General features: G+C 49.9%; 1 protein-coding gene and 1 pseudogene across 1 annotated transcript in view; one reads left to right on the top strand and one right to left on the bottom strand.

The window, feature by feature from the left end:
• DPP6 (dipeptidyl peptidase like 6) overlaps positions 1 to 17,970 on the bottom strand; it is a 650,194-nt gene extending 632,224 nt beyond the window's left edge. Inside the window, 1 exon segment of the mRNA XM_047695453.1 lies at positions 17,322 to 17,970. Within this exon segment, the coding sequence (XP_047551409.1) occupies positions 17,322 to 17,561 (240 nt within the window). The 5' untranslated portion in view covers positions 17,562 to 17,970.
• On the top strand, positions 8,076 to 10,183 carry LOC125081277 (rRNA-processing protein FCF1 homolog; annotated as a pseudogene).
• Positions 17,971 to 18,254: the final 284 nt, after the last annotated feature.

The following is an 18,254-nucleotide window of genomic DNA, read 5'->3' as shown; positions in this document are numbered from 1 at the left end:
AAGAAGACATGCCATCCCAACCTCTGGTATCTCAAAATGTGACCTTATTTGGAAATGTAATTAGCTAAGGTGAGGTCACACTGGCATAGGCTAGGCCCTAAATCCAGTGCCCGCTGTCCTTCCAAGAAGGGAAGAGACACACAGGGAGAGCTGTTGTGTGAAGATGGAGGGAGAGGCTGGAGGGACTGGGCTACCGGCCATAGCATGCGATACCTTGATTCCAGACTCAGGACCTCCAGAACCATGAGGGCGTGCGTGCCTGTTGCTCTGAGACACCCAGAACAACGCAGTGCTTTGTAACAGCCACAGAACGCGAGCACTGCCAGAGACAGGCTGAGTTCTCAACCTGGGGATGAGGTCAGGTCACCAGGGAGAGGAGTCTGCGGGAGCCAGGGATGGAGAGCTCCTCCTCATGACCCATGATCTGCCCCCAAAATACAGCCACTGCCATCGACAGACACAAACATGGGAGAAATCCTGCCATAAACACATCTAGATCTGGTGCTGCTGTTCTGTTTGACATTCTTATTTAAAACAAATCAGGTGAGCTTTAAGAAGTCAGTGTTTCCCAAACTTTTTATTTTATTTCTTTTTTTTAAAGATTTTATTTATTTATTTGACAGAGAGAAATCACAAGTAGGCAGAGAGGCAGGCAGAGAGAGAGGATGAAGCAGGCTCCCTGCTGAGCAGAAAGCCCGACGTGGGGCTCGAACCCAGGACCTGGGATCATGACCTGAGCCGAAGGCAGCGGCTTAACCCACTGAGCCACCCAGGCGCCCCTCCCAAACTTTTTAAAGCCACAAACACTTTTCTGGACAAGAGGAGATTTTTGAAAGGACAGCCTGGCAAGTCCCCATGCATGGTTTCCCCTAAGTTCTGTGTTAACAAAGACCCAATCTTATTTCGAAGGAGCTGTAAAGTTGACAGTTAAATACAGACACATATTACCGATGTTAAAAGAATTAGATTAGATTAGGTTCTTCATAATTGTGGTTTTTTTTATTTTTTATAAACATATATTTTTATCTCCAGGGGTACGGGTCTGCGAATCGCCAGGTTTACACACTTCACAGCACTCACCATAGCACATACCCTCCCCAATGTCCATAACCCCACCCCCCCTCTCCCAACCCCCTCCCCCCATCAACCCTCAGTTTGTTTTGTGAGATTAAGAGTCACTTATGGTTTGTCTCCCTCCCAATCCCACCTTGTTTCATTTACTCTTCTCCTACCCCCTTAACCCCCCATGTTGCATCTCCTCTCCCTCACATCAGGGAGATCATAGGATAGTTGTCTTTCTCCGATTGACTTATTTCACTAAGCATGATACCCTCTAGTTCCATCCACGTCGTCGCAAATGGCAAGATTTCATTTCTTTTGATGGCTGCATAGTATTCCATAATTGTGTTTTTAAGTGACATTTTATGTTCCACCAGTGACCAGATGTTTGTCTGAGCTCCACGAGCGTGAGCAGAGGACAGTCCTGGAGTCATAGAGACTCAGAGACATGCCAGGGGCTGATGCTTCAGAACGGGTACACTCAGACCCTCTGACGTTGAGCTAGATTTGTGTCATGAAAGGAAACATGGGTGATGCTCATCCCTCAGATCAAGGCTGTCAGAACTCCTGGGAGCGCAAAGACAGACACAGACTTTTCCCTTCTCATCGCGGCCTGGCTCCCCTCCAGTTTGCAATTTTCTTGCCTTGCAGGTGAGCGGGGTCAAGTGGAGAGTTTCCTGCAGTCCTTCCCGAGGTGCATGTCCGTTCTCGAAGCCTTTCGATGCACGCCTCCTTGCGGATGCCCTTCTCTGGAAACACTGGTGCTTGGAGGGCAACTGGCCTCGAGGAACACGGCCCCAGACACTGAGACAGGTGCCGTCTGCCCAGAACACTCAAGCTTCTCAGCTCCATGAATGGTGACCCCGCGAGCGGCTGGCCCAGCAGGGGGCGCTCGCGCACACGAGCCAATGCCCCATGGTCCAGCCAACAGGGTTGACCGTGACCAACAGGGCTGATCATGGCACGAGATACTTTTCCACGGCTGTCACTGACCCCATGATCCGGTTCCAGGCTACTTTGATCCTGAAGATCTCGGAGTCTGGAGAAAACCGTAGAAAACTCTCCAAAGAGTCCTGAATGTGATGCTGGCCGTTTGTCTCCTTTGGGAAGACACTCCCCAAAACTCAAGAGACTTCCCTAACTCAGAGAGCTGCAGAAACCACTCCAAGAGAGGGCGCGGCTGATACACCCGGGGGGCGGGGGGCAGCGGCCTGAGCCAGGAGACTTCCGGAACGTTTTAAGCAAACACATTCATATCATTATGCGGCCGACATGACGGCTAAAGCGAGGCGTCCCACAGAGGCATTTGAGAAAGTCCATGAGCGGTTTAAGACCTTTGTTCACAGAATGTTGTTTTCGAGATCGCTGTAGTCAGATCCATATCTGGCCATTTTCCACTGTTTTCCACACTTTTCCACTCTGGTCCCCAAGGTCACGCTCACCAGGGATTCCTGCTACAAATTCTCAGGCTGGGCCACCAGCGTAAGAACCCCCTTCGCCTCCAGCTGGCTCGGCAAGGGTCCTCCCACGCCTTCCCCGGGGCCCTGGCCCGGCCGCGGTGCTGAGCACTTACCAGGTAACGTAGTTCATAAAAAGGCCTCCAAGGGAAGTGATGTTTCTCAACAACCATTTCCTACTTGCGTTTTTTAAGACTTTTATGTGTTTATTTGATAGAGAGAGAGCACAAGCAGGGGGAGGGGCAGACAGAAGGAGAAGCCGGCTCCCCGCGGAGTAGGGAGCCCGACACCGCTCTCCATCCCAGAATCCTGGGATCATGACCTGAGCCGAAAGCAGATGCCTAATGACTGAGCCACCCAGGTGCCCCTTCCCGCTTGAATTTTAAGGCAGTTACTGGCCCTGGAGGATGTCCGTGAGCAGCCCTGGAGAGCGAGTCCGTGTTCTCTGTCGGGACGACAGCCCTTGTTGCTACACTAGGAGCTGGACTGTGCTCACTCATCTACTGTCCTCTTGGGTGGGGAGCCTGACTTAGGACATCTTGTTCCAAACTCCCGTGTTTCCTCCGGGAATGCTGCACTGGGCTGATGGAGAGCAGAGCCACGCAGAGGGGAAGGGTGGTTCGCTCCGGCTCCACTGGCCCATCCGTTCAGCTGTCGTAACCAGACCCTCAATTAACCCACCCATCAGGATTCCCGTTAGGTTTCAAGTACATGGTTAGTATCACAGGGCACATGTGATCATGGGTGGGGGAGCAACCACGTCCCCTCCCTCTCCACACCTCCAGCTCCACTCTGCTTGGCCCTACAGGCACACCAGCCACCCTTCCTTTCCAGAACAACGACGTCCTGCAAGACCGGCTTCGTGCCACTGCAGTCACTCATGGCATGCCACGTGGTCATCTAAGTGTGTCTCCCGTATGAACTCAAACCTCACAACAAACGGGTGAGAAAGATACTATAATTATTTGTCCCAATTTCATAAATTAAAGGAAGTTCAAAAGCAGGGAATTCGCTTACTGGGGTAAGCCCGGGTTACCCAGGTAACACCCGGACTCCTCTGAGATGCAAAGGGAGGGACGGTGGGGGACTTCCTGGGTGGAACCCCAGCCTGGGGGCTTCTCCAGGAGCCAGCAGCTCTGCAGGCATCCGGAGCTCATTGGGCTCTCTCAGGGGTGGAGACCCGGGTGGGGGCCTTTCCCTGGACTCGGACTGGATGTGGAACTTGGAACTTCGGTGCATTAACTCCCATTCCTAAAGTACTCATAGCAGAAAACAGGCTTTTCTGAGTCTGGTGGGCGTAAGTGTTGGGAAGCACTTTGACAACTTGGACGCTGCAGTCAGAGAGCCGACCCGAGCGTCTCCTTATTATCTGCTGCGTTGTCTCGCTCTAATTGCGTGCACTTTGGCCTCCCCCGACGCTTCCAGAACGACGCATGCTTATTAGCCTGTGTTTGGATGAAGGAGGCAGCCCTCCTGCAGGTCTCTGTGACCCCTCCCAAGTGTGCCCGGGACACAGGCCATATCCTGAGGGGATGGCCAGTGTGCCTTCCTCGCTGTTGTCAAACAGCTCAGCCCCGTTTGGGGAGGACCCGCAAGCACTCACTGGCATACTTGCACACCAACCCCCTGTGGCGACAGGAACGAAATCGCAAATCTTCATCCTGCAGTTTATTTACAGAGACTCAAATCCAAGTGTCTCATTGTGGTCTGGAGTCGGCAGCTGGAGGGGATGTCCCCAGCCAGGCCCCTCAGCCAGCGGGGCAGCACTAAGTCAGGATCAAACAGGTCTGGTCACCTGTCTCGGCCACCTCCTGGTTGCCTGATAAGTCCTGATTATATTATCATAAAAATGGGTACGTAGGCAGCTAAGAGCCCCAGGCAGTTTCCAATAGATTACAGAATCCAGGAATACTTGTACTGGCAAAAACTGAGCATTTTGGTCTGGGAACTTTAGCATCGCTCTAATGACACACAGTTCAAAATACTCCCGGCTGGACTTTCCATCTGCCAGAAAGAGAGATGGTCACATCTCTGGATGTGGAGTTATGTTTTTGTTTTTGTTTTTTCACTTAAATTGAGAATTCAGTAATACAAATTCCTTTTTTTGTTGTTTAAAGATTTTTATTTATTTGACAAAGAGTGTGAGAGAGGGAGCATAAGCAGGGGGAATGGGAGAGGGAGAAGCAGGCTCCCCGCTGAGCAGGGAGCCCGATGTGGGGCTCGATCCCAGGACTCTGGGGTCATGACCTGAGCAGATGTTTAACTGATTGAACCACCCAGGCGCCCCAGGTCATACAAATTCCTAACCAAACACAATTTACCATATTCGTATATTTATACAGCTCTCTTCTCAAAGATCCACATTTTCTCTAATAGGACCTGCTCTCCTACTACTCTTGCTGATAGCCACAACAGAAATCAGCAGAAACAGTCATACACAGAGAATGTATATTTAACTCACACTTGTTTTTAAATTCAGACAAAATAGTACAAATGTTGAATACTGACATTTTAAGCAGGTCCCCCCAAGGTAAAGCCTCCTGTTTTCCTAATAACTGTTTTATCTTCTCGACTGTAGACTTGGGATGGACCACCAGGAAGAGCGTCGTCAGAAGCAAATAACAAATGAGGTCCTGAAAAGGAGAACCTCTTTGCAGCTGGCTGTAAGCAGCCACGTACAGGTTCAGAGCCCTAATTTTAGAACCTTTCAATTCCAAAAGGAGTTCCAGGAGCAGGATCAAAGGAACCTGGTTATTCAGACAGAAACAAAGAGAGACTTTTCAGGTTAGGATCCCATTCATTTCACTCACCGTTGGGCAAACAGTCACTGAGAACCCTGGCCGGGCCAGACGTCGCCCCGGGAGCCCGGACACATCAAGAACAAATCAGCCGAAGATCCTTATATGAGTTCAGCCAACATTCTGATGGTGGGGGGCGGGGGGGGTGTTCAAAAATAAAACAGGCATAGAAAGGAAAATTCTACAATATGCCAGAAGGTGATAGATACCTTCCGTTTGAGCAGGGCCTGGGGACCCCCAGGAGCGAGGGGAGGGTGGACTGCAAGTTTAAATAGCGCGGGCAGTGGAGACGGCACTGAGAAAGCAACGCCACGGCAAAGCCTTGAAGGACACGTGTGGGGGGGACGTTCCAGCATACGGAGCAGCCAGCGTGGAGGCCACAGGGTGGGAGCGGGGAGGCACATCACTGTGGGCCCCTCAGTCCTTCTAGGAACCGTGGCTTGTACTGTGAGAGAAAAGAGGCGCCCTTGAAGGCTTCCCAGCACAGCAGTGGCCTGTGGCCATCACGTGGGGCGGAGGACGCTGAGAGCAGCCGTCCTAGGGAGGTCAGGGCACACGGCAATGGACTTGGCTTGCCCACCACGAAACGGATGGGCAAGAGGGAGCCAAGCTGCAATGATGATGGGAAGCCTTCCCTGGGAGTCCATTACAGTAGGAAAATGGTATCTGTAAGAGGAAGTGGTCGACCCTGAGGGCCAGAAATGACCAAGCAAGGTCCCTGCCTGCTTTAGAGACTCTGCGGTCAACGCCAAGAGCAGTAAAAGACCTCAAGACCAAGACGGCTTCCTCCTCAGCCGTGGGAAACAGACCTGTCAGAGCAGAGGGGGCCTGGCTGGAAAGAGCACGGGGAGGCGGCGCGGGAGCGCTGGGACTGTGCTCGGTGCTGTCCTTGTACCTGCGGGAACAGGAGTCCGTGGGAGCCACAGGACAGCAAGGAGGGAGAGCAGCAGTGACTGCATGTCCAGTAAGGCCAGCTGCCCAGCAAGGAAGCCAGATGCCCCTGCTTGTCACCGCCAGCTCCCGTTTCCATGGAAACAGCACCCCTGTCTCTCACGGCATCCCCTTCTCCCTTTAAGAGATAACCTGTCATTTGGGGGCTGAATTTGAGAGGAACTAAAAGATCTAGAAAAAAAAAAAAAAAAAAGAAGAAGAAGAAGAGAAATCCATGACATGTTTCCACACATAAAACGGAGATTGACTGGTCATCGGCTGATCGGGGAGAAAATGCTGATACAAGGCAAAAGCCAGATGTTCTGGCTGACATTTCCTCTTATGCCAATGGTAAGACCCTTCAGTTCCCTCGGTGCAAACAACCTCATCCTGAATCACAAAGATGGAAGGGCAGGGCACACACCAAGGACAGACCCAGGGACGAGACTGCTCTCCGCACCGGGAACCGTCAAAGCCTCCCCATGCGAGCTGCCACTTCTCTGACTTGAAGGGTTTCCCACCGAACGCCAGAGCCCAGACTCAGAGACCTTCCCCCTGAGCGACATCCGACAAGCCAACGCTGGCTTCCGCCACGGCTGTCCAGAGACATACGCGCCCCCTCCTATGGCCCCCACCCCACACGCCCGGCACCCCCACACCACCAGCGCGTGCACCTGTCTTTCAGGGAACTGGTCCCACTTGCCCCCCCGAATAAAGTCAGACTCACGCCCCCCAACATCTGTTGTCCGCCCCAAAGGAATTTCCAATTCGGTGTCTTGGAGGATGAAAACGTCATAGGTGAGAAACACGAAGGCAGAGTGAAACTTCGTAGACGAGTTTAGCAAGTGTCGGCTCTGCCACAGCTGGGGCCGGACCCAGGCCTAGAGACGACGCAGCGCGACCATCTGCTTTAACACTCGCCTTGCCGGCCTCGCGGGCTCCAGCTAGGTGGCGCGGGGGTGAGATCATCGCGGCGCTGTACAGACCAGTTTGTATCTTCCCCGCTGAACAGATGCTCTCAGAAATCCTGCTCCTCTCTGTGGCAGAAGGAAGGAGAGACCAGCAGCTCCTGGGCCGGTTCTCAAGGTCTCCGATTCCAAGGGCCCACACACCGTCAGTCCCGCTTCATCAGCCCAAGTCACGTACAGCCCCGTAGCACTGGAAGGACACAGGGGAGCACGACCCCCCAGCAGGGGGTGGGGGGAAACCACGAGACCCAAAGTACCTGCAGAGCCGCCCCAAGACCCCCACCCACCCACCCAGGGGAGAAGCCATCCCCCTTCCAACAGCTAGCCTCAGGGCCCGTTTGAGAAAGTCTGCACCGGTCTGACTTTTCCGCCCCATTCCCCCACTTCCCGCCCCGGGGCGTCACCTATCTGTCCTTCCACCAAACCGTTACCGGCACAGCAGCTTTGTTTGAGCCCATATTCCTGAGGGGCTGTCATGGTTGGCGGCATGGCCCGGTGTGGGAAGGGGCTCACGTAGGGTGCGGCCAACAGGGGACAGTCACTTGGGATCCATCCGTTCATACTTCCCTCCCACCTGGCCATGGAGAGGGGACATTCGCAAATGGGAAAAGCTAGGAAGAGCATGAGGAGGACCTAAGAGCTCACCTGGGGAGGCAGCCCGGGGTTCTACAATGCAGCCCGAGCATCCTAGAAAACTACAGCAATCCCCCCATGCAGACTCCCAGGAAGACCTGTAAATGTGGGTGGAGAGGAAAGTCATCGTTGAGGCGTGAACAGAAGGAGAAGGGAGGACAGGGGACCCCATGGCTTTGTCGACGGCAGAGATGTGAAGGCAGCTCTGTCTTTTCTCAGAAGCTACAGTGATGCGGGCCAGTGAGCAGAGGCTACAGGGAAGCACAGATCGGGAAAGGCGTCTCCGGAAGAAACAAGCGCGCCGCGTGAACACAGGGAAGCAAAGGAAAGCACGGAAGTGTCCGACCGCGAACGCGGATGCGGAGTCTCTGAGACCAGAAGCTTAAAGAGAAGGTTAGATGAAAACCCAAAAACCAAGGAAAGAGAGCTGCCAGTGCAATCAAGGGAAGAGAAATCCCTCGACGCCCTTCCTGCTCGTTCTTGCAACGTACCAGCCGCGCCCACCTCACCCCAGCCTGGCCGATGCCAACTTCATCAACTGTTCCATTGACCCAAACCTCAGGACAGTCGATGACAGACTGTTTGCCAAGTGTATGCCTCCTGTCACTGACTGCGTAATGGCTAAAGCTGAGAAATTAGGGCAAAAGGATCCAGTGGCTCTAACGATTGCCAAGGATCTGAGATTTGAACAATTACTGTGCAGAAGAGCCTATACAAATGACTGTCACCTGTGGCCACAGTTGACCAGGACCTTAGATGAAAGATCTGTAAGATCCCTGGAGTTCCCATCATGTACATTTCTTTTTTTTTTTTTTTTAAGATTTTATTTATTTATTTGACAGAGAGATTGAGATCACAAGCAGGCAGAGAGGCAGGCGGGGGTGGGGGTGGTGGGAAGCAGGCTCCCTGCTGAGCAGAGAGCCCGATGCGGGGCTCCATCCCAGGACCCTGAGACCATGATCTGAGCCGAAGGCGGAGGCTTAAACCACTGAGCCACCCAGGCGCCCCAACCATCATGCACATTTCTACCCACTGATACAACATTGAGCCGAAGCCAGATGATTATGGGCCCCTTGGTTCTAATTCTTAAGAGTTCCTCTGCTTTCCTTTACCAACCCTTTCCGCTGCCAGTTCACACAGCAGTCTCCCTCAGTCTGAATAATTCCACTTACCCATTTGCTCTCTTATGAGCAGAATATACATATGAATACATACACACACTCTTAGATGTGGTTTTGAAATTGATACTTTGTATCATTTTGAACTTCTGTATCATTTAACTTTTGCTGCATCTTTTTATGAATCACATCGAAACAATTAGGGAAGGAATGCATCTCTAGCAATTGGAGCCCTTCACACCGCCGTGGGGTCCCTTGTGGGGCCATGCACACCTGCAACTCTAACAGGTCTCACAGAGAGATAACTTTACCCCTCAAGACTTTTATCACAGTTTCTCATATTTTTTGGTTTTTATTTTGGGGGGGTTTGCATGAAGCATATGAAAGGTTTGAATCAAGTTTGGAAAATTGAGTGTACGAGGGAAATGATTAAGGAGACTGGACGCTGGAGGTTTCCCTCTTTGAATTTCTGCTGTACCTCCTCTTCTCCTTATATGGGGCCCCTTATCTGTGGTTCCTCCCAAACGCTGCTCACTTACTCGCTTCCCTCCCCTCCCCCCGGCTGATGCCACCTTAAATACATCAGGGATACAATGTATAAAGTACGGTGGACACCCAATTATAGAAACATATCAAGGACCACACCACAAGGACACACCACACACCACATAGAGCATTTCCCGATGCTCCATGAAAGCTGCTGGGTAAATCCCAGCGGTTCTGTCTGTAAAATGAATCTTCCCAGACAGCAAGCAACAGGAGGTAGAAAAAATTACTTGGTCTTCTCAACTCCAAATTGGGGAAGACACCTATATCCCCTCATCCCCACCCCCCCCTTTTTTTTTTACAGAAGCACATTAAGGTTGACCCAAAACTATCTAAGGTACAAGTTGATATTAAATGAAATCAGAGCTCTTTAGGAAGTTTACATATCGATTTTTTTTTTTTTTACAAAGACTGTGATGCCCCAGAAGATCCAAGTTCCTTCTGAATTTAAAAAAAACAAAACAACAAAAAAAAAGTGTGTGTGAGAGTGTGTGTTTCCCTACTACCCGACATATTGCTGGAATGATCCTAATGCCTTCAAGCCATTTATGTACGTATGTGAGATGAGTGAAAGGAAGCTGGTCATTTCTCAAGTTCGGCCCCATTTTAGGCCCTGAGAACACTGCACCTATAACTACAGGAGCCCCTCTTCCTGGCATCCCTACGAGTTCTGACCCCTGCTCTGTGCTGGTGCAAGGCATCCGTCCCCAGTACCTGCTGCCAGCATCACCGCCCCCCAAGATGCTCTGACTCCGGGATGCAGTGTTTTCAGCACCTGGAATTCTGCCATCTGCACCTCATAGGTCTTACTGGCTTCTAGTCTTCCCGTAGACTTACATCTCTATCTCTTTCTTCCTCGCTCATGGGGCAAAGCCGAACACATCCTGTGCTCCAGATAGATCTGGCTGCTGCTGGAAAAGCAGCAAATAAGACACGGAGGGGGGAAAAAAAATAAATACAACTATTGGGGAAACCAAGTCAGGGCAAAGTCTTACACTATTGTGGCCAAATTGTTTTTCCCTGTGGCAATTAGTGCATCCATTTGGAACCAAATTAATTGAGGCTGTTAGATATCATAATGTTTGTACTTTTTAAACTCAGTGATGTAATTAAGTTAATTCCTCCACTCAATTAGGGTGCTGCAGAGTATACTGAGAGGAACACAGGAGAAAATGGAAGGCTGAGTTCCTCTGGGGTCCAGAGAACACAAGTGATTTGCCAAATACAAGTCACATAATTACTTGTAGTCTTCTCATTTGTAAAATTAGAGGTTATCAAATTTTAAAATGTTCTATTTCAGATGATTTCACAACGCTAGATCATTCTAAAGATAAATGTCCTGAAAGTCATTAACCAGAAAGTCTGAGTGGTTTTCTCTCTCCCAACCACCCCGCCTTTTATTTCCCTTTTGACTTGTACACAAAAAATCAAGCCCATGTGCTTAACATGAAAGCAAAGCAAAGGACACCATGGCACATGGGCAGGCAGTGTCCTCAACACTAAATTTATTAAACAGAATTTAATTTGAGGGGATTACTGTACACATTATTTTATAGGCAACGCTTCACAAAAGGGATCAATATCGTATATTGCCGAGAAGCATTCCGCATGCAGTTGATAAACGCATTGTTATCGCCAGAGTAATTAAAAGGAACGGGGTTATATACAATCAGCGTGTACATCTTACTCAGCAACTCCTGCCAGTTGCTTGCAAAAATTAAACTCATTAATCATTCTGACTCTACAGAAGAAAAAGCTTTAGGTACAAAATTAAAAAGCTCTATTTTATGAAGAAAAAACATCCACAGCCAACATCTAGAGAAATTCTTGTCTACACGGTGACATTTGAGTATTAATCTCACGGGGAAAAATGAGTTGGTTCCACTGTCAAAAATATAAATTAATATTATGTTATTCAATGCTTCAGACCTCCTTAAATCCACAGGTAACATATACAAGTAAATTACTTAAAAGTGTGTGCTGGCAACACAGGAGAAAAAAAGGCATGCCATATAAGGTAGGCTTCCGTGCCCACCTCAAAATATTTTACTGCTACTCAGGACTCAAATCCATGGAGAAGGTATAATGTTCACTTTCCACAAACAACTTGGGCTTTAAGCAAACACATACTTTTGGGACTGGCTCTAAATACCAAAGGCTTGTTAACACACTGATATTTGTTTGCTATCATTCACAGTTGACACCTGACTCATCCAACTGAAAAGTAATTAGTTTTATCCTTATTAATTTTTCAAGCAGCAGATGAGCTCTTTGGTAGCTGGGCTTTTCCTCCCTAGCCAAGGTAACTACGGAGACAGAATGAGGTATATCCACGGGGCCTTTAAAAATATAAGGTGGGATGCAGAGGGACGGTGTTTATGATGCTGTGTTTGGCTTCACCCACCATTCAGCTAGCACTGACCTTGCTTATGTCACTAGGATTACTTCCTTCAATCTAGACAATCTCCTAATTACGACTACATTCTCTGTGCTGAGAGAGTAAGCAAAATCTTATACAATCTTGCTATAGATGTATGATAATTTCAGCGAGTTCTTTATAGACTTATATTTGCAAGACTTCAGTGATGATTGGCTTCACCAAAGCACTTCAGACAGACTATTTTACATGGTCAACGATTCCAATGCATTTAAAATATGTTCCGAAGTGCAAAAACTCAACTTTTCAGGAGAACGAGTACTGTATCTAGCAGGGTGCTAGGATATCGTTTTATAGGGCATTAAACTCCTAACTGGACCTCAAAGCTTATCTACTGAAATATTTAATGGAACAAAAAAAATACAAATACTGAGCAAATGTTATTTGTACATGATTTCACATCACACCCTGTATGCCATGCTCAGAGATGGAAGGAATGGCGATACTACCATGACAAATAAAAGGATGAGGAGGAAAGATGTTTGGAATAAGCAGACATAAAGGGGGGAAACATTAGGGACTTATTCCATGTATCCATCTTGTCATCATCACAAAAGCAGTCTAGCATCTAGCTGTTTGATATGTGGAACAAAAGCCTGGAAGAGAGATCAAGATGGCGCTCACCAAGGTCCTTTCAAGTCTACAATTCTGTAAAAGAGAAAAGCAAAATATCTTCAAAAGAAATGCTAGGGGATATATATTAGAGAAGAAAGCTAGTTAGTCATCTTCTAATACAGATGCCGTCAGATATACTTCAGCTCTCTTCACCTTCTTTCTAATTTATCTGAGATCTAACTTATCTTTAGAAAGTATGAAAGGTAAAAAATAGAATAGTGGAAACCCAAACCTTGGGAGTGTAGGTTCTCCCATGCCCCCACATTAAGCGTAGGAGGAAGTGATGTCGCAGAGACCTCAGAGGCCAACTTGAGAAAGAAAGAGGGCACGAGTTCCAGCAGCACCATGAAAGACTTGTGATGCAAACATTGGAAGTGTAGGGTAATGGTCCCCAAGAGCCAAAGGTATAACAACAAGGACTAAAGAGACATCACACAGGGCATTATGTCAAGTTACTTAGAGAATAGCGATGACATTCTGTATGCATTTCTGCAGCAAGCCACGGAGCTAGACGAGGAGGAGAGGACTGTCAATGACTTGTTAGTGGAATCCATTGTAGACGACTTGATTGAGAAGGTGGGTGGTAACAGAAGAAAATAAAACAGGACTGTAGCCAGAGCTGGTAATACAGACCAGTGAAGATGGTCTTTGTTTCCCTTTGTAGGCAGAGAAGGAGAAAGAACCAGTAGAGAAAGAAAGATTAAGGGATAATATGATTAGTATGGGCAACAATATATTCCCTGAAGCTGAATGAATTTCACTGCTCAGCATGTAATAGCACTTACTTCGTAGGCACTATCATTATGAGGAGTGAGATGGGAGTTCTACCTCTCTCCTCAAGTTAAAGCCCCAAACGGCCCTGTGATATCTGTAGGGGAGGACATGCAGAATTGTCAAATTGGTCATGACAATAATGGGATCAAGTAGACAGTTGAAAGTTTCAGGCTTTTTCTCATATATTAGGGAAATATTGGGAAATTAAATATAAAAAAAAATTAAAATTGGAGCAGAAGAAAGTAATAAGGCAAACAAAATTATCTGTGGAGCCAATAAACTTAAAACATTAAGGTTGATAGATACTAAGAAGAAATTCACAGGATGTTGACATCATACCGATGAAAAATCAAGGTGGAGAGAAAGACGGGCTTGCTGCTGAAGAACAGCCGTCATGCTGAAGGTACAGGGTGGTGGAACTGCCCTGCAGGGCTGACAGACATCATAAGCAGGGGCTCACTGCTCAGTGCCTGCTCTGGCCAATTTGCTGATTTAAAATCCTGTTGTCGTCGCATTTGTATTGTTAGGAAATCATGTGTCACTAAAAAGGAGGACTACAGGCACATGCTAATGTAACCTCAATAAGACTACTGCCCAAGGGCTCTGAAGTCCTTTAAAAAATAAAACAGAACCACTCAAGCAGAAGAGGCACAAAGTCCAGTATTTTAAAATCAGTCACAGCTAATTCCCATTGGAAATTGCTAAATTCTATTAAAAGTCACTTCTAGCAATATTTCCTTTAAGAGTCAACTTATTTTTAAACCGACACATGAATTTAAAATCAAAATAGCTATTGATTCATTAGAGGGGCTGCCCAAGTAATTGACTTTATATTTAAATAAATTTAAGATTGATGAAGGGAAAAAAGATTGATGAGGAAATTCCAGTAGAAAAGGTATTCTAGCTTTATTTCTATTTCAGAGCTAAACCTCATGTCTTAGAACTGACACACCCAAAGCAAGCTTTTCTGGGGTTTTGGGAAGGGGGAAGGGAGGTCCCTTATATGTGTAGTTGGTGCAGATGCGCCATGCAATACTAGTTAACCACCCACTGTACAACCTCAGCATTTTATTTCTCTCTGCTAGATCTCGTGACTACTAAATTCTATTTTTGTGGGAATTACTTCTTTTCCATCATACTCAGGCATGTGTGCATTCACACATAAAGAGGTCAAGAACTACGTATCATTCCCCCCTTTTTGGATGGAAGGAGGCACAAAGCCCACTGGATTTTAAAGGCATTCTGTTTATCACTGTCTCAGTGACCAAGCCAGGAAAGCTGGTTCTGTACCACGGAACAGCTTTCCCGGACTGACAAGCCACAGAAGGGCAGTAAAGCCACCAGCCCCAGGGGCAGGATGCGCAGACAGAGGGGTGCTGCACAGAGAAGGTTTCAGCACCTCGGACAGCTCCCGCCTAGCCACGGGGCGCTTCCAAACTCTGGAAATCAGTATTTTAAAAGGTCACGTCACCACACAAAGAATAATGAGCAATGCATTCCTAATTAGCTGCACACCTTCTGACTTACATCTGGGGAGCAAAATGAGGGCTCTAAATTCTCTATCCTTGACAAGAGCCGGTATCAGAAAAGCAGTTTTTATATCTACTATCTTTTTAAATCGTTATCTTAGAAGGAAGACAGGGTTCCCGAAGGAAAAGTGATTTAATATGTACATCTATCTTTTCTAAATTTTAGACATAACTTTTCCAATTTTGAACAGCCATTTCTGAGAAAATCACACAAAAGTTTTCAAGAAGTTGATGCACATTTAGCTCTGTCATTGATTTCATTGGACCTATTAAATACATACGTATTTATATGTATTTCGTAAGGACACCATATGCATGTTACACTATGTTTATACCCACATCTACATCTCTCTCTCTCTCTCTCTCACACACACACACACACACACACACACACTTCTGTATTTTTCAGGAAAAAAACACTGATGTCAGAGTCACATCAGCAGAAATCATTTGCAAATGTCAAATCCCTAATTCGTTCCTCAGTTCAACCCTCGGCTTATCTGAGAAACAGTTCTAGGCATATATCAAACCGAAAAGAAGAAATTGGAACTATATGCTCCAAACTAAGATGGAAGGGGATAAAAAGAGAGAGATGGGTGGAGATCAACAGAAACAAAATTCAGAAACTGTTGCCTTTCCTTTCTCCTAGCGACACCTAGAGCCTAGGACATGGAAACTGCATTGTTCTCCAAGCATAATATAATCCCACAGTTTTAAGTCAGACTTAAGGAAAAAGTGCATCATTTCTGTCTGCATTGCAGTTCAACTGTCTTCTCCAAGATTGTCAATATTTTAATCCTCCAGAATTTGCCCCAACCCCAGTAAAACCCCTCCTCAAAGACTTCCAGTTCCTTGAACCAGATGTCTGAAGAGTGCATGCATTTCCCTCAGGACCTGACCCACTGAAGGGAGGGACATCTCTCAGCTCACTATCTATGTAACCAAGGGAGTCTGGAGAGGATCCAAAATAAAAGAAGAAAATGTCATGCAAGACCTGATACAGGCTGTGGGGTGTGTGTCTGTATGTGTGCACACACACAAACTTTCATCATCCCCATCAGTCTTCACGTCCTCCATTCATAAAACAAAAACGACCAGCAACAACAACAAAACCTCAATGGCTTTTTTTTTTTTTTTTTTTCCAGAAGCGTCCCTGTGAAAGCTCTCAACACCCCCACCCCAACCTTGGACTATTAAAGAAAAACCAAATGGTGAAACAATGTGACCCAGGGCGAGACATATTTGAATGACCACAACTGCCTGCTCAGTGCAGGAACATGGAAAGCCCTGGGTATGTCAGGGTCGGCTGTCTGAGAGGCTTCTATGAGGCCCCGTGCCCACTGCCCCCAGAAAGGAAACTCCTCAAAGGTACACGCACTGGGTTCTACAAGCCAACACACCCTGCATATCTCTAGGGAGACAATATAGCAGCCAGGCCAGCTCTGCCTGCCAGTCTGAGAGCTTGTCTGGCATTTTTCTCTTTTCTCAGGAAGAGGATAGCTCACCAGGCAGTTCCTTCTCCCTGTGGTCCTCCCTGGCCCTTGTAATAGCTGGAAGGAATCAAGAGAGGTAGCTGGACCCATCCATCTCAGCCGCTCGCCAGTGTCCTAACTGAGTCATCAGTTACTAAGGTGATATGCAAATTCAACCTTTGAAACCCAGGCTTCCAGCCCAAGGAGAGTAGAAAACATGCTCGTGAAGTTTTCTCCTAACGCAGGTCTAAGGTAGAGCTGCTAGTCCAAGGCTGGGCGTGGGAGACAGGCAGGGCCTGACTCCCATCAGCAAAAATTGTGCTGGGCCCTGGGACAGGAAGCTGGGCCTCAAAGGCGAGTGTTTTGTACCCCTTTCCCAAAGGAAATCAGCACTGGAGGGGAAAGTGTCCTGGAGAGGTGAGAAGTACAGGCCATGTGAGCAAAGGGACAGCGTAGGGTAGGTTCTGGAGGGCACAGCGCCTAGATTCCAGTGACAGGTGGGAAGCCTGGGACTTTATCTTCCTCAATCTTAAAGAGGGGTTGGGAGGGCGATGAAGGAAGGATGGGAGGGAGGGAAAAAAGGAGGGAGGGAGGGAAAGAAGGAAGGAACGAACGGAGGGAGGAAAATCAAGTTGTAAGCACAGACTGAATTCTCCCCTTAGGATGCATCACACCTTACAGTAACCACAGCCATCCACACACCCAGCGACACCCCCCAGCCATCCCACATCCCAGCAGCGCAACCCCACAGACGCTGCTCTCTGGAGCACCAACTCCTGGCCCCGCAGACCGAGCCCCGCTCCGGGACAGCGGTGACCGAGATCGGCGCTGAGGAGCCAGTCCGCGGCGCTCTGGGGAGGCAGAGGAGGGGAGGGGAGGCGGGAGGGCGATCCCGACCCTCCGGTGCGGAGCGGGCGCATCTCCCGAGCGCTCGGCCCCGTGCCCCGCGCCCCGCGCCGCCCCCCACCCACCAAGATGCTCTTACGTCCTCGTCGTCACCGTCGCTCCGCGCCTGGTACTGGAACCGGGGCCGGCCACCCGCGCCGCCGCCGCCGCCGCCGCGCTCCCGGGCCGCCGCCGCGGGCGCCGGGGCTCCGAGGGGCTTGGGCCCCGCGCCGTCCTCCTCCGGCCCCTGGGCGCCCAGCAGGCGGCTGGCCTCCGGGGGCGCCGGGAAGGAGCGCGAGGTGTTGATCTTGCCCGTGAACCTCTGGTACAGCGAAGCCATCGGTGCCCGCGCCCTCGCCCGCCGCCTCGGGGGGCGTCCTGGGCTCCGCCTGCCCCTCTCGGGCGCCCGCTCCCCGCCGCCTCCGGGGGAGAGGGAAGAAGCCGCAGGAGAAGGGGAAGCCGGCGGCCGCGCTGCTCGCGCGCGCCACTCTCAAGTCGCCGCCGGGCGGCTGCGGGGCTCGGCTCCTCCGCCCCCTCCCCCGGCGGCTCGCGGAGCGGGGGTCGGGCCGTGCGCGCCGCCTCGCTCTCTCCGCGCTTTTCAACTCTGCGCGGCCGCGGACGGCCTCGGCGACGGCGCCGGAGGAAGGAGAAACCCCCCGCAAACATAAAGGGAGGGAAGACGCCTAGGCCCCAGGACTGGCACCACCTAGAGACCGGCGAGGAGCCAGCGCGGCGCTCCGCGCTCCCCCCACCCCCCCCCCCCCCCGGCCCCTCGCGCGGCGCCTCCTCCCCCTCCCCACCGGCCCCTCGGCGCGGCGGGGTAATGGCGCCGGGGCGGCGGGGGGCTGGCGGCGCGGGCCGAGGGCGCGTGCTCGGGGCCCCGCGGGAGGTCGCACCCCCAGCGGCGCGGGAAGGGAACGCGGCAGAGGCCGAGCACGCGGCGGGCTCGGGGGTCCTAGAGGCGGGGCAGAGCCCCGAGGGCGCCCATCCTCGGCGCGGCGCGTCCACACGCGCGCACCCCGCGCCGCTGCAG

This window comes from Lutra lutra, chromosome 11, assembly GCF_902655055.1.
Source record: "Lutra lutra chromosome 11, mLutLut1.2, whole genome shotgun sequence".
Lineage (NCBI taxonomy): Eukaryota > Metazoa > Chordata > Mammalia > Carnivora > Mustelidae > Lutra > Lutra lutra.
The sequence above is the reverse complement of the archived record's forward strand: the minus strand, read 5'-3'. Positions and strand labels throughout refer to the sequence as shown.